Source organism: Microtus pennsylvanicus, chromosome 3, assembly GCF_037038515.1.
Source record: "Microtus pennsylvanicus isolate mMicPen1 chromosome 3, mMicPen1.hap1, whole genome shotgun sequence".
In the NCBI taxonomy this organism is placed as follows: Eukaryota; Metazoa; Chordata; class Mammalia; order Rodentia; family Cricetidae; genus Microtus; species Microtus pennsylvanicus.
The window spans coordinates 13,469,300-13,491,965 of NC_134581.1; the positions used below are offsets into that span (position 1 = coordinate 13,469,300).

The following is a 22,666-nucleotide window of genomic DNA, read 5'->3' on the forward strand; positions in this document are numbered from 1 at the left end:
ACGGACAGCGCCGCGGGCCCGAGGGCGCGAAGTACTAGGCGACCTCCCCAGTGGCTCCTCTCCTGGAGCCCGCCTGCTCATCGCAAGGGCTGGACGATCTGGGGGTGATGGGTGGTCTGTGCTTCTCTAAAAGAGAGAATAAAGCAAAAGCGGAGACAGCGTCCCAGTCCCGGTTCTCAGGTCCCGATGTCAGAGCTCCCTAGACTCCGTTCCCCCCAACACTCATCCTTCTGACCCCGGGCCGGGTCTCTGGAGAGAGGTCTCGGGGTGGGGGGCGGCGGGCTCGTTTCTGCCCGCCGCACACCCTCCAGGGAGGCGGTGGAGGGGGCAGGGGCGGAGGAGGCCCGGGGAGGGCGCGGGGGAGGGAAGAGGCTCCGGGCCGCGGGGGGGAGGGGAGAGACAGACGCCGAGGAGAGGGACGCGCGAGGCGGGCGGCGGCTCGGAGCGGCGGCCAGGCGGGGGGCTCAGGAGGCCAGGCAGGCCAGGGGGGATCCCGAGAGCTCCATGAAGCCCCCCCGGGGCCGCGGACGGGGAGCTGGCTTGGGGAGGCTGTCGGGGGGGCCCCGACATTCATGGCAAGGCGGGGGCCGCGGCAGCGTACTCGGAGTAAGTCGGGGCTTGGGGGGAGAGGGTCGGGCGCGCGGGGCGCGGGAGGCCGGAGTGGGGCAACAGCGATTCGGGGCTCGGCCAGGGCGGGCCCGGCTGCTCGGTCTCGGTGTCAGTCTGCGGCGCCTCCTCGGAGCCCGGCGGAGTCGCCAGCCCGCTGCCGCGCAGTTCGGTGGCTTTTTTGGAAACTTGCAAATGTTTTCGTAGAGGAGGGGAGGAGGAAGCGAGGGAGTGACCGAAACCGAGCTTGGGGCCGCTGGAATAGCAGAGGCCAAGGTCGGGGGAGGGGGGCTGATGTCCGGAGGGGAGGGGGGCAAGGCTAGCTAAAGACCGACTGACAAGCAGACAGTCTGCCCCAGCCTCGGGGCCACAGGAGCGCTCGTGCCGCTCGGGCGCACGCGGCACGGGTTAGGAGGATGGGAAATGAGGTGCAGGAGATGGCTGCTAAGGGCTTGGGGGTCCAGACTGGGTTGGGGTAGCCGGGCCGCAGTGCCGCCGGAGAGCCCGGAGCTGGTGGCAGGAACACCGAAGGGCTCAGTGTCGTTGCAAAAGTCGGGATGGTATCCCGTAGTTGCACGCCCCGCGCAACTCAAAACGCGCCCCCTGCCCCGCCCCGACTCCCCTGTTGCCCACTGCCGCGGAGCTAAAAATAACAGCCTGGTCGCCCCCCGCAGACCGCGACCCCGACCCCTCCCCCGCCCCTCCCCCACTGGGCGTGGAGGGAAGCCACGGCTCCCAGTTCCCCCAAAGAGGGGGGAAAAAAGACAGAGAGAAAGAAAGAAAGAAAGAAAAGGCGGCGCGGGAGGGGAGCGGGGGGCGGGCCGGGGGCGGGGGGCCCAGCCATATGGATGTGATTTCTCCGCTCCGAGGCAGACAGGCCGCTCAGCAGCGCTCGGCGCCCGCCCGCCGCCCGCCCGGCCTCAGGCTGCCTCCCTCCCTCCGCCCTCCCTCTCTCCATTGCGCCGGTTGGTTCTCTCGCTTGCCTTCGGCGTATGGGCCCCGCACCGGGCTCCGGGGCCTCGGGCCGCCCGGAGGCCGGGGTCCCCTAGGACAGGGTGTGGGCGGGGCGGCCCGGCCTGACACAGCTCTGCACCCTCCAACCATCACCAGGGCCGGCGGCGGCTGCCCCGAGGGACGCGGCCCTAGGCGGTGGCGATGGGGGCCGCCCGGATCGCACCCGGCCTGGCGCTCCTGCTCTGCTGCCCAGTGCTCAGCTCCGCATATGCGCTGGTAAGTCCCTCTCGGTCTACGCTCAAACACAGGAATCCTGGAGTTGCTCTGGGGTTCCTGGGGCGAGTGTAGGCGCAAAGTCTTGGGTTCTCCTAATTGTCTGAACTTTGGGATGGTGCCCCCGCTCTGAACCAGGAATCCTGGTGCCTGCTCTCGTTGGGGTGTCTTACTGTAGGTTCCAGATGCCTGAAGTTCCCCCACTTCTGAAGACTTGGCTTGGGGTCCTGGGTCTGGAAATCTGTGGTTGGAGTTTCCCTACACCATGCTTGTGTGAGCACACGGCTCTGGTCGTATGTATCTCTTTCGATGGTGACAGTGTGATCCAGCGGGCTCTCTGGGTGTGGAGTCCCACAGACTGCGTTCGGGGCCTCTGCTTTCGCAAGTTTTGTTTGCACCCCACGCTCAAAGCCGTGTGCAAGAAGTCAGAAAATCACATGGATAGACTGAGGATAGGATTTAGAACCCTCCTCCAGCTCTCGAGACCCCACAGATACACAGCTGTATGCACTAATGGGACAGCTTTACCCGAAGTGGAACTTGTTTGCCCAGGGAGGTGGGTGTGGTATGGAGGTCTCCAGAAGCCTCTTCTCACAGTACACCTTGCACAAGATATGTACTTTGGGGAGTCTGGAGATTGAGCTGACCTTTGGAGGTACAGTGCATGGTCTGAGAATGGAGACCGAGAGATAGAATAGTAAGGAAAAGGCTAGAGAGAGAGAAAGGGTTAGGATGAGAGATCCGACCCCAGCAGGGACAGACTCAGAATAGCAAAGACCGAGAGCTGGAGACACTAAGGGAAATCATGACCCCATCTTGGGTTAGGGTCTGGGAGCCATTTCTCAGAGAGGGGAGATTTTCCATCCTCTCCCATCCCATATTCCTGAATCAGCTTTTGTGCCTGACTTTAAGGTCTTGTTGCCCCTATACCCCAACCGTGACCCAGGTCTAGAGAGACAAGGCAAGCAGTTTCCTTCATGGGACAGAGCCTCAAATCTGGGACTCCTCTGCTCAGTCTACAGCTTGTGTGACCTTGGACTGTCTGTCCCCACACCTCAGTTGCTCATCTTTGAAAAGAGAGCATGAGAGAAACGTTTGCCTAACATCCTTGCAGTTTGATGTTCTTCTGTTTACTAGGGTCCATCCCGTCCAATTCTAGTCCGGTAATGGACTACCAAAGCCAAGGGCTGCCTCAGAAAGGAGCCTGCACACAGGGGAACAAGTTCGGGGGGGGGGGTGCTCCAAGCATGGGCAGCAGGACTATTTGCCAAAAAATCCTCAGTGACTTCTATGTGGGTCCACATACATGTGCATGGGGGTAGACCTGCGGATGGGAAAGGTATCCTATGTGTGCGGTTTGTCCATCAACACAGGGTTTTGTGGGCATCTGGGTCAGTCCGTGGGATCATGTGTATTCTAGTCCACATGTACCTGAAGCTGTGAATCTGCACATGACTCCAAGGGAAGCACAGTTGTACATGCGTGTGTGTGCGTGCATGTGGTCACCCTGTGAGTGTGTGTGTGCGCGCACAGGTCTATTGTTCGCTTGTTTGTATTTAACAAATGCTTCTGTGTTTTCTGTTTGCCAGTCCATTGTTCTAAGCACTTTATGCACATCAGCTAGTTTAATCTTCCCAACAACCCTTTGAGAAAGGTGTCTTCCCGAATTTTTATGAGCTTGCCCAGACCCACTGTGACCATTGTCTATCTTACGTCAACTGGGTGCCGACCCCTGTACCTCACTGAGTTGTGGTATGGAGCCCCTAGGACCTCAGAAAGCTCTATAGGGAAGCTGAAGTCTATGCAGAGAATTTTCCTGGTTTAGGAGGATCCTACGCTGAAGGCGGGACAGATGCCAGTATGGCTGTGCAGGGACCTTGCTGGGGCATGTGCGTGCACTGGACCATCTCCTGCTTCAGGTCTGAGGGGTTGTAGTCCAAGGGACAGGTTTGGCCGACACACCCACCATCCTGTGGAATCCCTAGGCTCATCTGGAGTCAGCAAACAACTGGCAGCCTGCCCATTCTCTCTCCTGCGTCCAGATGTGTACAGGTATGGACGAAACCCGTCTACCTCAGCTATCACTAAACTATAGACTGCCTACTCAGCCATATCCAAGGCCAGGCTCACTTCTCCAGTGACCTTGGTTGGGGGACCAAAGAACTTCCCACTGATAGAACACTGGTCACAGCTGGACTCAGATGATCTGTCTGTGCCTCACAGAAAAGGGTAGCCCAGAGACGAGCATTGAAGGAATGGATTTAGTGGAGGGGATTGGCCCACAGCTTATGAGCAGGCAAGAGATTGTCCTTTGAGATTCCTTACCTTAAGGACACCCTAGAGAATCCTCCACTCTCACGAATGTAACAGTCAGAAGGGAGGCAGACCTGGGTGTAGGCTATGACCCTTGGGTAGGGCACTTCATCCCTTAGGCTGACTGTGCAGGCCATCTCTTCCAGCCAGCCTGGGGTGGGGGCAGCTCAGAAGGCACTTTTTCTTATTTAATGTTTAGTGTGTGTGTGTGTGTGTGTGTGTGTGTGTGTGTGTGTGTGTGTGTGTGTGTGTTTACGAGTGCTTTGGGGAGTCAGTTCTCGCCTTCCACCGGGTGGGTTCCAGGCGTTGACCTTAGGTCTCAGGCTCAGATGGCGAGCACTTTATCTGCTAAGTCATCTTGCCAGCCCAAGGTGCTTGCTTTTAAAAATAAGAAAAGCCATTTATCGAGCAGTAGCTTTCCATAGAGTCCGAGCTAGAACCTGCTGTGTGTGTGTGTGTGTGTGTGTGTGTGTGTGTGTGTGTGTGTGTGTATTCTCACCCCACCCAGTGTCCAAGCCATGTTAGGGGGAAATGACCTTGAAGTGAACATAGGTAAGACCGGCAGAACTGGGATCTGAGCCATTTGAACCCAGGACTCAGACATCTACAGAGGACTCTCTCCTCTAAGCTAAGTGAAGGTGAACTCAGGTTAAGAGGTCCCTGTGTGTCATTTTAGGGTTTCTTAAAAAAATGAAATCTTCGTTTCCTTACTTTTTGTTTATTTCATGACTAATACATGAGCACATTGTTTGTATTTTTTTCTCTCTCTGTCGTGTGTGTGTGTGTGTGTGTGCATGTGCTTGCGTGCATGTGTGGATCTGAGGACAGCCTGGGTATTGTCCTCACCTCCTATCTTATTTGAGACAAGGTTCTATCTGGCCTACCGCTGTGTACACCAGGCTAGCTGTTATCAGGCCTCTGAGGATTCTCTGGTTCATCTTTATGTGGGTTTAATCCTCAGTTGTGAGCAGCAAGCACCTTTCCCAATGAGCCATCTCTTCAACCCAAGACAAATCGTTCAGAGCAAACAGAAGCTTTCTTTGGGCACTGTCAAACCCCAGTTCCCTTTCTAGAGAAAGACATTCTGGGAGTCTGGGGACAGTCCTCTGTCTCTCTCTGTGCTTCAAGTGGCACCTCTTGTATACATAGCAAGTAGATGGATGTGTCTTGTTTTCTGTTTGTTGTTAAATGAGTTCAGCGAGCTTCTCCGTGGGGCTGTGTGACACAGGCATAATTGTACCTAAAGTTGTAGCTTTACATTTGTGAGTAGAAATCATTTAAAATATATACTTTGTTACACAGAGAAACCCTGTCTCGAAAAAATATATATGTAATATATATTTTTTAATTTTTAAAAATATATATAATGTTTTTAAGTATTTGTATATTCTTGTGTTGACATGAGGTTTTGTGCATACATGTAGTGCTGAGGGGAGCCTGTGGCAATCCCTTGGAGCTGGAGTTACAGGCTGTTTTAAGCTGCCTGAGGTGGGTGCTGGGGACAGAATTAGGTCCTCTGCCCGAGCAGTTTGTGCTCTTAACCACAGAGCCGTTTCTCCAGCCTCCAAATCCCTTTTTAAAAAATTATCTCATTGTATGCTTACTGTTTTGGCTGTGTGTGCGTCTGTATATCGTGTGCATGCAGTGCCTGAGGGGGCTAAGAGAGGGTGTCAGGGCCCCAGGAACTGGAATTACAGGCAGTAATGAGCCACCATCTGGGTGCAAGGAATCTAACCTGGGTCCTTTAGAAGAACTGCCAGGGCTATTAAACACTGAGCCATCTCTCCAAGCCCTTTTTATTCCTGCATAGTATTCCAAAGTATGAACTTAGTTAAACATTCCTGAGGGATACATGTTCAGATCCTTTCTCCACATCCTCCCCTAGTGTGTGTGTGTGTGTGTGCGCACGTGCGCGCGCGTATGCATGTGAGAGACATTCCAGATAGTGGCAGAGGAGCTCCTTGAAATGCCCTCTTGGTTCACCATGTGATCATTTCCCGGTAGGATATTTCTAGAATTTGTCTTTGCTGGGTCTGAGAACAAGCACATTTTTTATTTTAATAGGCAAGGCCAAATTGCCCTCTAAAAAGCTGTGCTGGCTTATACTTCCCAGGACTGACCACAGGGGCCCTCTCCCTGTTCACTGTTTCACAGGATGCAGTGAGGGCCCTTAGATTTCATCTTAGCATTCTGATAGGTGAAGAGCGGCGTCCCCTTCGTTTTAATTTACACTCTGCCAGTGATTCTCGGACTTTATATTTGTTTATTACCCAACTGAGCTCTCTCAGAGCCATTACCCATCTTTCTATGGATTATTTATCCTGCTTGTATTGATTTGTCAAAGCTTTTTATATCACCTGCCCTTAAACACATCCTCTTCCCCCACCCCTCCAACTCCCAGAACCGCCCGAGGACAGAGCAGTGGAAGGGGGGCCCGGGCCCTCCCGGGAACTTGGGTTTTCTTCGGAATGTTTTAATGAGGCGTCAAGCAGCCTCCCCCAGATTCCTGTTGTGGGCCTTCTGGGGACACTCCCCGGTCCAGCTACCACATCAGGAAGGCAGCTATTTCAGAGAGCCCAGGAAAAATAAAAGGTATGGTGGGGTTTTTGCAGAACTTTGAAATTGTCTTTAAAGTGACTAGGAAACAGTGCAAAATCTGCTCAGGGTCAGACATTGGAGACCTCCCAAGCCCTCTAGAACCCCAGCTTGGGGCCAACCTTGTGCCCAAGTTGAGAGCTAGTGGGATCCCATTCTGCTGACCCAGCTAGGGTTAGATTAGGCCATCCCATTCTTCCGGGCCTTGGTCCTCCTGCCTAGCTCAGGTAGAGGCTGCGTGTGAAGATCCACCCTGTCCTAGTAGCCAACTCTGCCATCCGAGGTTCCATCCCACCGCCTGCCCCAAAGGCGGCCACGCTGGCTGGCTGGCTGGGATGAGAGGCGTCACAGTGCCTCCCCCCCAGCCCCTCCCAGCCCCAAACACAGGCAGCCTGTTCAGGAAGGCCTGGCAAGGGGGAGGAAAAGTCAGCACTTGTCAGTGGTGGCGGGGCAGGATGAGGAGCCCGTCCCAGCCTGCCGTGGCCAGCCAGATGGACAGAGGGCAGCAAGGGACAAGAGAACAGTCCCTAGCCAGTTGGCATGGGAAACAGGAGAGGTGCCAGCATGGGTCCCAGTAGTGGAACCTGGAGAAGGGGTGAAGGAAGGCCACAAGGTCACAAGGGGATCTCCTGAGAGCCAAGTATTTCTCTTTTCTTTGCGCGAGTCATTCACATCCTCACGTGGCACCGAAGGCCAGTTGTCCTCTGCCCAGTTAGAGGGTCAGCTGCATCCCAACATCAGTGGCCCTATTGCTTCTAGGGCTACTTCCGCCACTGGTTCAAGCCCCTTTGTGTATGTTTGCTCCATGCAGCAAAGGTTACATACAATCCAGGGTGCTGGAGAGATGATGTTACGGCGGCTGGTGCCACGACACCCATGTAGCTGTGTATTTCCTTTGCTCCAAGACTACGGCTTTGGTGTAAAGTGCACCTTAGCTCTGCTCCTTGCCCTCTTCTAACTATCATCTAGGCCTCAGTCTCCCTTTTGTAAAATGGGTGTGCAGCAGAAGGTGAGGTCGATGTGAGCAAAGGGGGTCTTGTGGGGCAAGGCCAGCCAGGGGCAAACACCAGATATATCTGCCTTCTCCAATGGCAGGCAATGAAACAAAGCATACTGTCCCTTAGGGGACCAGGCTGACACTGGCAAGGGGGTTACTGTTGTGACCCAAGAGGGCACCCTGCTAAGAAAACATTATGCCGTAGAAGCCCCTTGCACAGAAGCAGAAACTCCTTCATTTCATTTCCTCCAGTTTTGTCTGGAGGGGTAGGATTTTGACATGTCTGAGATCACAGATGCCAATGTGTAGAATCTGGCAGTGAAGGGAGGAAGTTGGGGAAGTGGCCTCGTTTGGGTGATGGTATGGATGTAATTCCCGTTTGGGTGATGGCTGTCTCTACCATCACCACCGTCATCAGCCTGGACACACCTGTGTACTTCCTGGTCTCCCTGGGAGCTAAATGAAATTAGAACATCTAAGCCAGTGGCGGTGTCTACCTGTAATCTCAGTGTGCAGAGCTGGAAGGTCTCAGATCATGAGACTGAGACCTCACCTGAGCTTGGGGATGACAGAATACACCAGGTCTCTCGACAGCGTCTCCTCTGCTATGGGCTCAGCAACATCCGGGTTTGTAAGTAACATGCCAGCTTCAGTCCCTATCTGTCTGCGCCTTGCCTGGAGCTTCACAGACCTGTCTCGGTGTCTGCAGGCTGTCTTCCCAGATCAGGGCTGAAGTTGTGTGACACCAGCCCCTGCAAGTCCACATACTCTAGACATGCTTGTGTGTGCGTGGGAAGGCGCTGTGCTGCTGGCGGGGGGGGGGCACTGTGATAGGTGGGTCAGAGAAACTGTTGGCCCTAATCCACAAGGTGGAAGACAGTATGCGGGACAGCTGGTGCCAGGGCTGGTGACCCTCTCGCTGGTGAGTATGGACTAAGTGGCACCTGGCCGTGACCCAGCCCCTAGACTTGCCTCTGAGACCCAAGATGCAGGTTCTGGATCTAAGAAGATGCTGATCTGAGTCTTTCGTACTCTGGAGCCATGCCAAGAAGGCAGCACTCTTAAAAGGGAAGGGGGTGACTGAGCTGGGGAGGGGAAGGGAGCGTCAGACAGTGTTGATGTCTGGCTAGTCCGAGTCATCAGCAGTTTCCCCCTCGTCCCGCTTCCAGCAGAATAGAGGTCTGGTAATCTTGTCTACCCCCAACCCAAACTTGGGAGTCTGGCAGCGACCCTGAGTGATGGCGTGAGTTCAGGGAGCTATCCAGGCAACTTCTCCTGGCACTGCCTCCATTCCTGGCCCTCCGTTCTCTCTAGGGCCCCACAGACAACCAGCCCCTTGTTGTGGACCCCTGCAGACAAAGGGGCTGGGGTGGGGTGGAGTGGTGAGTCAGCCCCTCTGCTCACAGTAGCTGTAACAGCAGCCAGCTTTCCCCCAGCCTGCCCTGCCCAGGCTCTTGATGCAGTACTTCGGTTAAACCCTTACTGTTACTCTGATTTTACAGGAAACCTAAAGCACTGGGCTTAAGCCACTTTCCAGAGACACTAGTCAATGGTAGAGGTGGGGTTTGGATTCCTGGGTTAATGGGGAGTCCTTGAGGTGGAGCTGAAAGAGTTAGGGTGTCTGGGCATTCCTGGTGAGGAGCTGTGCCCTGGGGTAGAGGGTTGCCCACCCTAGCACATGGCGGCTCTGTTCTGATTGGGGTGACAGAGAAGTAGGTTTTAACGCCCAGGGAGGGAAGAGATGGGGCCGCTATCCTTGGGGTTGGATGAAGGCTTATGGAGGAGGATGCCTGGAGCCTGTGGCCTTCCCAGTCCAGAGAAGACCACAAAAAAGGAAGCTGACAACAGGTGGAAGGTTAAATGGCCACCCCACTGTCACCCCCGCTCCAGGTCCCTGAGTGGGCATATTGGTCAGTCTCTGGTTGTCAGCTGGACAGTTTTCAACCCATGACAGCTCTGATCTAAGCCATCAACTTCGACTCCCTGGTCACATCAGTGGCTAGCCAGGCCATTAGGAAGCTAATGCATCAGCAAGTCTTTAGAGACCAAGGGGAGGACCAGTCAGTCACTCAAGAGCACTCCACTAACGGGGAGAAAACTGCGATGAATCAAATATCTCGGGAGGGGAGGAGGTGGGCAGAAGGAAGTGGAAGGGAGAAGTGACAGTCACGGGGTGGTTATGAGGCAGGTGGTAATACTGGTGATGGTGCTAATGCTGGCATGGTGGATCTGGTCCTGATGGTGGCGAGGTAGATAGATGGTGGTAGGTGGTGTGATTTTCGGTGATCTGGTAATGGTGTTGGCCCAATTATGGCAGTTACGATGATGGTAATGATGGCTACATTAATGGTGCAGTAGTGGTTATGGTGGGAATGGTACTGGCAGCAACGGTGCTGGGAACACTGGCTGTGGTGAGGGTTCTGTTGCTGCTAATGGAAAGGCGGTAGTTGATGGAGTTATTAACTGCAGTGACAGAATGAACGGTAGTGAGTAGTAGATGCTGTAATAGGAGTGAGGTGGGTAAGAATCAGACCCTTTAGTAACAGGATCCCCAGTGACAGACACATAAGGACAGCTTCAGGGTGGCTTTGGAGGTCCCTGAATCTTAGCAAGTCAGCTTGTCCTACCTGGTCCTCATCACTCACTCTGCCCCAGCCAGCTCTGCCGTAGGTGTGGTTAGAATAGTGGGAGTTTAGAGCCGTTGGACCAGCAGCACACTGGAATCCGCTTCAGCCTTCCTGGGACTCCTATGCATTAGTGCCAGCTGAATTCCGAGAGACCATTTCGGATCCAGGCTCCGGAAGCAGCAGACACAGGCATGCATGTTGAGAAGTTCTACAGCACACCCAGAAGCCCACACATAGTCCTTTGACCACAAACATGTACGCATGCATGTTCACAAACACATCAGGCTCCGGGGCCCAAATAGACGTGTTAGGCGGTTCCTATGTGAGGCATTACAGAAATGGGGCACACAGAAGTTTACACCCTGGCCCGACAGTGGGTGCACGGCCAGTCACACGCACGCGCAAAGATGCTCGCGCTCCTCGGCTAAGCAAAACCAGCAAGACTCTGCTCCGCGGAGCCAATTGGAGACTCCTTGGCCTGGAAGCCCGAGCTGCTGCCGCCAAGAGACGCGGTCAATTAACTTCTCTCAGCAGCCGGACTCCCTGACCCAGGCAGCCCGCCCCTTCTCGGCGGCCCGGCCCCACTCTGACCCGCCTCCTTCCTTTCAGGCCTCCAAATTCTCTGCCCCTCATAGCTCCACCCTTACTAAAGAGACCTGCCCACATGGCCGGGCACAGGCTTGCTTCGCTGCCTGTTCAGAGAGCTCAGGCTGTGTTCTCTGGAGTTTTAAGAGTGAGGTAGCCTTTCTAGGGGCGTCTCAGGGGCCATGAGATCTGACAGCCCTGGGCTGTCCCAGAGCATCACACCTATCCCGGGGTGTGATCCCTTAATGGTCATACTCAAGGTGGGGATAGGGACTGCTCCCAGGCAGGACACTGGCCCCAGCTTTTAAGTCAGAGGAGGCTCAGATTCTCTCCAGCAACCACCAGTTCAGCGAGATACTCTCCCTACCCTTCCGCTGTTCCCTTTTCCCTGGTTAAATGATGTGACTGGGTCCCAGTGGGTGAACAGAGTGGAAAGAAGAGAATGAGGAATTCCTGCAGAGGGAGGTCAGCAAGAGCAAAGGCCTGTGCCTGGTCACACATCTCCACAGCATCTGCTAGGGTGGAGGAGCTTCCGGTGGGATGCCCGGCCCTAGAACAGCATGCGGGGATCCTGTACAGCCCAGCAATCCCCTAGATCAGCGTGCGGGGGTCCTGCACAGCACAGTGATTCCCTAGAACAGTGTGTGGGGGTCCTGCACAGCACAGCACAGTGATCCCCTAGAACTGCGTGTGTGGGTCCTGCACAGCCCAGCGACTCCCCTAGAACTGTTGTGTGGGGGGTCCTGCACAGCCCAGCGATCCCCTAGCTATTCAAAGAGAAGTTCTTCCATTCTCCCTCTTTGAGACCTGAAGAAGGGAGGATGAGACCCTAACCCTTTACTGGGAAAAGCACTGACTGGATGCTGGGCCAGGATGGAAAATGGTGACTGTCATGGTCCCCAGAGGCCTTGAAACTCGAAGGAATCCAGGCGGGGTTTGTCTCTTCAGAGTTCAGCACTCCAGATCCAACTCCAGGTCCCCAGCAGGCAGCCAGGATCTTGTGAGGCTCCATCCTGGGACATTCCATCCGTTCCCATGTGCCTCAGGGGGATGGACTAGACAAAGAATGCCAGTGGATGCCGGGTTACTGCTGGACACGCAGAGGACAGCCCCCACCCCTTTCTCCTCCCTGCAAGGGCCCGTCCCAGCCCTTGTGTTGCCATGGCTTCAGAACTTTAAAAGGGGAGCTCTGTAAGTCAGATGCTCCCCATGGGGCAGACTTCCCACATTCCCTCTGGAGGGAGGACTTTTGGAAAGGGGGACATCCCTGGGGAGGTCGGTTGACTTTGGGACCAGCTGCCTCACCTGGAAGAGCTGCCTACAGTCTGCTCTTTGGCTTGGCAGGTGGACGCTGACGATGTCTTTACCAAAGAGGAACAGATTTTCCTGCTGCACCGCGCCCAGGCCCAGTGTGACAAGCTGCTCAAGGAAGTCCTGCGCACGGCAGGTGAAAGTGGGGAAATGGGATGGCGTGGGGTCGGCGTGTGAGAGACAGCTGGGTGGAGGGGTTGAAGGCGTTAACTTAGGGTGGGCTTAATAAAGGGAGACCCAGCCAAGGTAAAGGCCTAATATGAAATCAGCAGGCTCAGGTGGGCCATGTCTTCTCTTCTCTTCTCTTCTCTTCTCTTCTCTTCTCTTCTCTTCTCTTCTCTTCTCTTCTCTTCTCTTCTCTTCTCTCTCTCTCTCTCTCTCTCTCTCTCTCTCTCTGTGTGTGTGTGTATGAGAGAGAGAGAGAGAGAGAGAGAGAGAGAAGCCTTTGGACAGATTCGCTCGTGTCTGCAAATGGAGATTAGAGGCAAACAACGCACATAGCCCAGTGGATTTAGATGGGGTGAGACAAGCCAGGAGCTGTGATGAGGGCTCAGGGCCCTAACATGGTGGGGATCTTCCCCAAAGAAAAGATAGCCATGTCTAGAAAGATGGGGAGGTCTCTGAAGAGACCATCTGAACAGGGCAAAACTAGAGTCTCTAGAACCAGATGGGGTAGGTGGGATAGAAGAATCAGCCTATAGCCTGGAGAGGGTGTTTGGCCTACAGAGGGGTTCCCCATAGCATCTCTAAGGGACCTATCCCATGGGAAGGAAGGCATCACCCATCCAACCACAGTTCTGATCCCTGACCTATCTCAGGAGTCTCCGCCCCCTTCCTCGAGTCCATTTCCTGGAAGCAGGTATAGGCTACACTGGCCTTTGTCCAGCCTTTGGACTCTGGTTGGTCTCATCAGCAAAGGAGACCAAGACCCTGACTTACTGTCCCTCCAGAGCGGCTTTCTCTCTGGAGCTGGCTCTCTGGTTACTGGGGGACAGCCGTCGTACATACCCAGCACACAAGCGAATGGTGAGATTCTCTGTGAAGTGTGTGGACTTTGTTCACATTCATTGAGACTCACTCTGTATACAGAGTCCCGCCTACCCTGGCCCCACCTGTGACTCCCCATCACATCAAGGGTAGGGGCAGATGAGTACCCTCCTTTGATCTTGAACCTGGCTCTCTTCCTACTTGGGGAGCCTGTGGTGTGTGTCTCTGATTCCTCATCCACTATGAACGGACCTCCTCCCTGAGGGTGGAGGCAGGAAGATGCTGACAATCCTCCTCTTCCCAGTCCAGCTTACCTGGATTCCGCTTCCCACAGAGTCTGGTGGAGGAGGGCCAAGGTACCCTGGCTTGGGCTATAGCTGAAGTCACAGAAGTCAGATAGCGAGGACTTTCCAGCTAAGGAGGCAGGGAGAAAGGCCAGGCTCCAGCTCAGGTGGTGTCTTCAGGGCCACTTACTCGAGTATCGTAGGGCAGAGAATGGCGTGGGTGCACTCGTCTGCCCGCTCCTTGGACTCCTTCACCAACCTCCTCACCGCTAGCCTGACTTGCTTTTCACCGTTACCTTGCCACCCCATCGCTCCCAGTTTTTGCCATGCGCCCTCTGGTGGGCTGTTCATTCCTTCGTGGTCCTGACTTCTGCGTTGCCAGCCTTTCTGCTTCACTCCCCCCACTCTACCCCATGCTCATGACATTTACCCCCAATTGAACCTCTGCTGACCAGCTTTATTTCCTGCCCGTCTCTCCGTCTGGCAAACCCTTCACAGTTTCTGAGTCACATACCCGTCCTTCATCTCTGATCGCCCAACAACCTGAGTATTGGCATCCTTGGTAGAGTCAACTCCTCATTGTAAAAAGTGAGAGTGGGGGGAGCAACAACCCAGGGCTGTTGTTTTAGCACAGCTGATGGTTTTAATTTAATTGTCCTGATTTCTCCAGCCAACATAATGGATTCAGACAAGGGGTGGACACCAGGATCCACATTGGGGAAGCCCAGGAAAGAGAAGGCTTCAGGAAAGTTCTACACTGAATCTAAAGAGAACAAGGAGGTACCCACTGGTAGCAGGCGCCGAGGTATGTCTGTCTGGCCTGCCCTCTACCTCTCCCCAGGCAGCCATTTGACAGGCTCAGATCCACCTGTCCCTCCCGTTATGTCCTAGTCATGTGGGTTTCTACGGAAAGTCAGAGACCACAGCTCTCTTTCCAGAAAAGCAGGTCAGTTGGGTGGCCTCAAGGCACAAAGAGATGTGCACAGTAGACTTACCCAGCACTCCCCAGAATAGCACCCATACAGGAAACCCATGACCCACTGAGACAGAGAGAGGATAGAGTCCCGAGAGATGGAGTTGGGGAGAGAAGTGGAGACAGGGATAAAGATGCTCCAACCCAAAGTCTAGGACTTGGTATGTCAAATGAGGTACAGCAAGACACATAGTGGGAAGAGCCACAGAAACAGCAAGAGGGTAGGGCAGCCTCAGAGGGGTGGAGTCAGACAGTGGGACAAGGAGAGAAAAGGAGAGAGGGGGAAACAGGGTTGCCTCAGGGAGGTGAGGAGAGACAAACACAGAGCCCAAGCTGTGGCCACAAGGCCAGTTAGAGCCAGCAGGGTGGGCAGCAGATTCCAGATGGGCCACATCTGGGAGCCTGTGGTCACCCTGTGGTTCCCCAGGGACCAGAGGGAATTGTGGGCCTGGTGGGGTGGGGCTGGGAATATGGCGCCCAGGACAGAGAGCCTTTCACCGAGCTGGGCGGGTCCAGCCATCAAGGCTGCCTTCCAGGGAGGTTAGAGTCCTGTGGTCAAAGCCCTGTAGGGGGAGAGAAGGGGGCTGTAATCTGGGGTGGAATGTGCGTGATCTAGAGACTGGGGACCCTCTGAGGTCACTCAGCATGACTGTCAGGGCTCCAGAGTGGGACGTATCACTGTCCTTTGAAACTCCCCATTAGCGCTTGGATTTGGAGGATTGCACGCCTCTTGAGGGGTTGATCCTGGGTCTTATGTTCAGCCCTGGATGGTAGATGTCTAGGCTGATAAGGTCAACTTCCCAGTGAGGAAATGGAGACGCAGAGACGCAGAGTGAGACACCTGTGTGAGGTTAGCAGCGCGTTAGATGTCCAGCTGGCACCAAGAACCAGCCTGCCTTCTGTGGTCTCTAGGGAGGGGCCACACAGGGAGCCTCCAAGCTGAGGGAAAATCTGAGAAAACGCTCTTCTTCGGGTTGGTTGCAGTGGCACACGCCTTTAATCCCAGAACTCTGGGGGCAGAGGCAGGTGGATGCCTGTGAGTTCAAGGCTAGCTTGGTCTATATACATAGTGAAACAATGTCTTTTTTTTTTTTTATCCCTTCTTCAGAGACAGTAGGTGAGACCAAGAGCAGAGAGAGAGAAAAGGCTGAGCTGCGGCCAAGGCCTGTGTCTTGTCAGTCAGCATGCTAGCCACTTCTCTTGTCCCTTTCCAGCCCTTCTGGAAATGGGATTCATGTCAGGACTCCATCACAGGGCTGCAGTAAGTTCTCTGAAGCCAGCGGGTTTAGGGAGCAAGAGGAAGGAAGAGCTCACTATATTCTTTCCAGAATGCTCTAAAGCTGAAGTTCCCAGTCACAGGGCACACTGCCCCTGTGGGACTCAAAGCACAAGTGTACCCCTGTCCCGTAACTGTGGATCTGACCCTCCTTTTGTGCCCCCTATCCTGTGTTTTCTTTGGGCACAGGACGTCCCTGCCTGCCGGAGTGGGACAACATCGTTTGCTGGCCACTAGGGGCACCAGGTGAAGTGGTGGCGGTGCCCTGTCCGGACTACATTTATGACTTCAATCACAAAGGTGAGACGAGCCGAAAGGGTTGAGAACCACGGGGATACCCTAAAGTGGGGCTCAGGCCTCCTATGACTACCCTGACTGTCCCACTGCCCATACAGGCCATGCCTACAGACGCTGTGACCGCAATGGCAGCTGGGAGGTGGTTCCCGGGCACAACCGAACATGGGCCAACTACAGCGAGTGCCTCAAATTCATGACGAACGAGACTCGGGAACGGGTGCGAACCCATAAGACCATCCCCACCCCATTAGTGAACCTCGACCCAGCCCACACTCCTAGCCTTTACTTCTCCAGCAACCTTAATTTGTCCTCCAGTTTTCCCTCAGCGCCCACCCTAAGTCCCAGTTCTATGTCTCTCGCCTGCGCAGGAGGTGTTTGACCGCTTAGGCATGATCTACACGGTGGGATACTCCATGTCCCTCGCCTCCCTTACCGTGGCTGTGCTCATCCTAGCCTATTTTAGGTGGGCGGGGCAAGGGGGAGAGGAAGGACAAAGCCGGGTGAGGGGTGGGGCATGGTTTAGGGTGGGACTGGAGGGGTCCAGTGTGCGAGCCTCCCTTCTCCCCCTTCACTGGCTCCATCCCCCACTGCGTGATGTCCCCACCTGCGGCGCACAGCCCAGCTTCCTGCCCACCGCTGCGTCCTCGCCCCCCCCCCCCCCGTGCCCTCACCACAGTGATGTCGCACGCCCCGCAGGCGGCTGCACTGCACGCGCAACTACATCCACATGCACATGTTCCTGTCGTTTATGCTGCGTGCCGCGAGCATCTTCGTGAAGGACGCAGTGCTGTACTCAGGCTTCACGCTGGATGAGGCCGAGCGCCTCACTGAGGAAGAGTTGCATATCATCGCGCAGGTGCCGCCTCCGCCCGCCGCTGCTGCCGTTGGCTACGTGAGTGCCCCGCAGGCTCCATTTGCACCTGCCTGTCTCTTGCTACCTTCTGCAGCTTCGGGCGTGCAAACCCATCTCACAGGGGCCACGTCTCAGCTCAGCTCCCAGTCTTACTGCTAACGGCTCCTAGTCCCCTTCCCTCCACACTGGAGTGCCCCAACCACCCCCTCTCACCTGGCCACCTGCTGCTAACACCCGACACCTACACCGAGTCCCATCCCCGGAAGCTCTGCCTTCTCACCTAATGCAGACCAGACCTTGCCTAGAAGATGAGGGCTCTACCTCTCCGCTAACTCTAGTTGGTCTCCTAGGCTGGCTGCCGTGTGGCTGTGACCTTCTTCCTTTACTTCCTGGCCACCAACTACTACTGGATTCTGGTGGAGGGGCTGTACTTGCACAGCCTCATCTTCATGGCCTTTTTCTCGGAGAAGAAGTACTTGTGGGGCTTCACCATCTTTGGCTGGGGTATGGAGACCAGTGTGGTGGGTAGGGAGGGTGAAGGGAGGCCTGCCCATCCAGATGTGACTTAGACCCTCCTCTAGGTTTAGAGGACTTAACTTGGCCATGGGCAGGGTTCCCCCAGGGCTGTTGACTTGACTGGCATTTCAGCCCACGTGGGGTGATAATTACTGGGTTTGAGATGAGGTTAAATGTGGGATCAGAGTGGGAATTTCAGTCACTAGTTATCCCAGGGTTGGGGATGTAGTCTGGACCCTACCCTGACCCAGAGCCCTGTGGAGGGGCTCACATCTGTTACCAGGAGGCGAGGTCCCGTGGTTCAGAGCCACAGGCCCAGCAGCTCGGTTCCACTTAACTTCTGTAACCTCTCTGCAGCGGATTCCTGGGATGCTACGATCCTACCAGCCCCCCTCAGGCTCAGGGATCTAGTTACTGATAATTGTCCATTATTGCTGGCAGCTCTGGAGCTTGGCTGGGCCCTGGGGAAAGCTGCCAGACTGTGGAGGGGTGGGCCAGTGGCTAGAGCCTCCTGGGCTCAGCACCCAGAAAGCCCTCAGGTCAGTCTCCACAGCCTCCTCAGCCCTTGGCACATGCCCTACCCCTGACCTCACCATAGCAAGCCCCAGAACTGGGCAGGTCTGGGCCTGATTCCAGGAACTAACACAAGCTTCTGAACTGGAAGGTGTCTGGGTGGGCTGGAAACATGTGGATTAGGGAGCACACAGAACCTTATGATCTGGGAATGTCACACCCTTACCACAAACCCAGGTGACACCCTTTCCCCCAAGGATCCATCAGGCTAGGAATAAAAGCCTGGAGGGCAGCCAGGCTCCCTTCACTCAGACTCCCATATGTCAGGACCCTGTGGCCTCTGCACAGCCCGGGACGACAAACTTCATTTTATCTGCCCTCGTCCATGAAGGCTAGAACCTTTCATGCCAGGCTTGGAGAGGTAGTTTCTGACAGAAAAATGCTGTTCACTGGCTCTCCTCGCATGGAACTTCCAAGTCTAGGGCAGAATGAGCTGGGAAAAGCTTTTGATACCACACATATCAACACAGGCCCGGCAGGCATGCACAGGTATTCATAAGATGCACATAACCTAAACGGGGCTGGCACTTCAGGCTGTTAGGGTGGCATTAAATAGCCCATGTGCGTAGGGTGAGGAGTGGGGCAGTGAGCTGAGGAAAGTCATTGGATTGGGGGCAAAATTCACAACCCTTCCGTTGTTCCCTGTACACACAGGTCTTCCAGCTGTCTTCGTGGCTGTGTGGGTCGGTGTCAGAGCAACCTTGGCTAACACTGGGTAGGTCCAGCAGCAGAGTACTGCGAGGTGGGCAGGAACCTTGACACAGGCTGCAAATGCTCTGGCTCACTCTTCTGTGAATCATGGGAGACTCCGGGCAGCAGCAGCTCTAGCCTTAGAGGTTTCTGATCTGCCTTCAGCCAAGAACCACCTCAGAATTATAGGAGGTGGCTTCCAAAGAGGCCCGGAGTGTATCAGGCCTGGACACATGTAACACCTGTCCTGTGTCCTCGACAGCTCATGTCAGAGCAGGCCAACTCTGGGGCCTATGTGGGTTGGCTGAGAAGGAAGGGGCCGGTGGTTAATGTTTCCTCCTCACCCAGGTGCTGGGACCTGAGCTCCGGGCACAAGAAGTGGATCATCCAGGTGCCCATCCTGGCATCTGTTGTGGTGAGCAGAAGTTGGGGTCAGTGTGAGCATGAATGAGTAGCCCTTAACAAGAACATCTACAGTGGCTTCCCTGGACCCCAAGGGCCAGAAACTCAAAGACCTGCAGACCAGATGATCCCTACTCCAGTCTAGATGGGGAAACTGAGGGCCCCAGGAACCATCCAGAGATGCAGTGACAGAGTAGGGCCTGTGGCATGGCTCTGGATCCAGGAATCCTTGTGCTGTGCTACTAGGGTATAGTCTCCAATGTGGCCTCCCTCCACAGCTCAACTTCATCCTCTTCATCAACATCATCCGGGTGCTTGCCACTAAGCTTCGGGAGACCAATGCTGGCCGATGCGACACGAGGCAGCAGTACCGGTGAGTTCTGGCTCTTTGGAGTTGGGGTAGAGTTCATTCAGGGTCACTGGTTGCCAGCATAGACGTCCTATGGTTGAGCTTGTGAGTCACCTCTGGCTCTGTGGCTCCCCAACGCCCCCCCCCCCCCCCACACCTGCACAGCAGTACTGGGTCATGTCACTTGGTATGAAGTTTTTTGCATTATGGCCAGGGCCTGCTACTGTAGTACATACCAGCCACCCTCAGGCAGCTGGATTCTGGGAATCAAAGGGGCAGGTGGGTAGAGGTTGGCGCCAGTAACACATCCACTCAGGAGAAACCCAAGGGTTGGGTCATGGAGGATGGGTGCATGCCAGCAGGTGCAGAGGGCATGACAAGGACAGAGCAACTGTGCCTGTGATGTGCTCAAGGACACCTCTCAGAACCAAAAAACCCAAGTAACACTTTGCCTCTTGGCATAAGCCATCTAGCTGAACATGGTTGCCAAGTGACAGTAGCCAGAGCCTCTGGTCCTTCCATCACTTCTGGAGCCTGGGCCTGGTTGGGGTGGGAAGATGAAGTGCTGTATTGTGGGGCAAAGAACATGGCCTAATCTCCTGCCCCAATGGCCAGGAAGCTGCTCAGGTCCACGCTGGTCCTTGTGCCTCTCTTCGGTGTCCACTACACCGTCTTCATGGCCTTGCCATACACTGAGGTCTCAGGGACACTCTGGCAGATCCAGATGCACTATGAGATGCTCTTCAACTCCTTCCAGGTATGTTGCCTGCCCAGCTCCTGGGGAACAGGGTGGGGGACGGGACGTGATCCTGACTGCACGTGCCTCTCTTCACAGGGATTTTTTGTCGCCATCATTTACTGTTTCTGCAATGGTGAGGTAAGTAGTAGGCGACACAGGGGCAAGGTAGAGTCGGGGTAGGAGTTCTCCCAGTCTTGTCCCTTCATTCTCTCCTCAGCCCCTCAAGAACCTTTCTGACCACACTGAAGACATAGACACAGCTTCAAAAATAATTCAGACTCAGCCTATAGTGGGGTGTGTGGGCTCCTCCATGTGTGACATAGCAAAGAGTCTCCCTGGTCCCACTCAGTCTGAGGGCTCAGCCATCTTTGGACCATTTGAGCTTTGGGTTCTGGCTCTATCTGTTGCCTGCTGTCAACTGACAATTGCCTGTGTTCTGAGGATCCGTGTGATTTGACTTGACCTTGGTGTTTGCAGTAGTCGCCTGTCATTTACTGCAGGGATGGTGTCAGGCAAAACACATGGCACAAGGGTTAAGGGCACACCTGACCGCCACCCATCTATTTCCCCAAGGTACAAGCAGAAATCAGGAAGTCTTGGAGCCGCTGGACACTGGCATTGGACTTCAAGCGCAAAGCACGAAGTGGGAGTAGCAGCTATAGCTATGGCCCAATGGTGTCTCACACAAGTGTGACCAATGTAGGCCCCCGTGCAGGACTCAGCCTTCCCCTCAGCCCCCGCCTGCTGCCTGCCACCACCACCAACGGCCACTCCCAGTTGCCTGGCCATGCCAAGCCAGGGGCTCCAACTGTTGAGAATGAAACCATACCAATTACTATGGGGGTTCCCAAGGATGATGGATTCCTCAATGGCTCCTGCTCAGGCCTGGATGAGGAGGCCTCTGGGGCTACACGACCACCTCCATTGCTGCAAGAAGAATGGGAAACAGTCATGTGACTGGGAACCAGGGACTGGACTCCTGGCATGGACAAATGGATAGATGGACCAAAAGGCCAATGGTTGGCTGGTTGTCCATTCAGGACTGGATCAGGAAGAAAAACAAAAGGAAAAAAAAAGAAAAAAAAGGAAAAGGGAGCTGTGTGGCTTCCTGTGTTTCATTCAAGGAAGGCGGGGTCTAGGAGCTATGAGAGAGTTTGGGGAGACCTCACCCCATGGCTGGGAGAAGGAGCCTGGATTCTATTACCTAGGATGGATCTGGGATTTGGGAATTCAGCATTGTCCAACAGAAAGATGACTCTGCTCTCGGTGGCTCAGTTGGTAGAGCACTGACCTGGCATTCACGAAGCCCTAGGTTCCACTCCAGCACCTTATAAACTAGGTGCACCCAAATCCCAGTTCTCAGAGAGTCAAGGACATTCTTGGCTGTGTAGGTCAAGGTAGAAGGCAGCCTGGGGTACATGAGACCCTGTCTTAAAAACAAGCAGCTGGGCGGTGGTGGTGCATGCCTTTAATTCCAGCACTCGGAGGCAGAGGCAAGAGGATCTCTGAGGCCAGCCTGGTCTACAAGAGCTATTTCTAGGACAGGCTCCAAAGCTACAAAGAAACCCTGTGTTAAAAAACCAAAACAAACAAAAACAACAAATAAGCAAACAAACAAACAAAAAAACCACTGCCCAGAAAGGTTCAAGTCTGCAGGGATCATCACAGCCAGGTGGACCTATGTGGGAACAGCCAGCTTTCCCCTGTTGTCATGAACACATGTGGAGTCAGGCTTCTTTAGAACAGCTCCCCTAACTACTAGCCCAAATCACTGTCCACCAGGGCCCAAACTCAGGCCTGAGGCTCTGCCACCAGGTGAACCTTTCCCATCTGGTAGCCACCCAGGGAGTCCTCCATGCATGACTGCAGCTCCCAGAATGGAAGGGATAGACCTCCAGCCACCAGGAGGTTGCAGGAACAGTACCCTGGCCAGTGAGTGGAAGTCAGGCTGTCTCTGCCCTGGCTCCAGAAGGTAGGAGTTGAGGCCCTAAGGTTAGCTGGCATGCAGGTCTATAAGACTAGACCTACTTATACCTACACTAAGGACACAGCATTTGCTCAGTTTCCCCACCTGACACCTCCATACCCACGCCCTCATCCTCTGGGACCTCCTAATCCAGCTTTGAACCATGTGTGGGCCCTCAAAAGGCCTGACACAGGCTATATACCTATACCTTGCTCACTGTGTCTCCCAATGGTGCTCCCATCAAATCCTCCCTTCGCCAGCTCAAACCATAATGCTTTTCCTCCAGACTCCCCCCCCCCCCCACCCGCCCGGTCTGCCCCAGGCCAAGCCATCTAACTCAAGCACTGGGTGGTGTGGGCATTTAACTGAGCACTCCTACGCTAAGCCCATCTGCCGTTCTTGATGGCCAGCAGGTCACATGACCATCCAAGGCTTCTAGAGGAGCACTGTGTAGTGTGGATGGTGATGCACAGGCCGGGTCCGCAAGAGCTGCTGAGCCA

General features: G+C 54.8%; 1 protein-coding gene across 2 annotated transcripts; it reads left to right on the forward strand.

Annotated features, from left to right (window-relative positions):
- The first annotated feature begins 404 nt into the window (after positions 1-404).
- Positions 405-21,402, forward strand: Pth1r (parathyroid hormone 1 receptor). Of its 2 annotated transcripts, XM_075964429.1 has the most exons (15): positions 405-606; positions 1,717-1,836; positions 12,295-12,397; positions 14,203-14,337; positions 15,971-16,081; positions 16,177-16,295; positions 16,447-16,541; positions 16,775-16,970; positions 17,282-17,435; positions 18,675-18,735; positions 19,059-19,125; positions 19,391-19,485; positions 20,077-20,218; positions 20,297-20,338; positions 20,774-21,400. In XM_075964429.1, the coding sequence occupies exons 2-15, from the start codon at positions 1,762-1,764 to the stop codon at positions 21,155-21,157; spliced, it is 1,779 nt and encodes a 592-aa protein (XP_075820544.1). In that variant the 5' UTR covers positions 405-606; positions 1,717-1,761; the 3' UTR covers positions 21,158-21,400. The 2 variants fall into 2 exon arrangements, with proteins under 2 accessions (XP_075820544.1, XP_075820543.1); XM_075964428.1 differs by lacking the exon at positions 1,717-1,836 and having other exon boundaries at positions 20,774-21,402.
- The last annotated feature ends 1,264 nt before the right edge of the window (positions 21,403-22,666 follow it).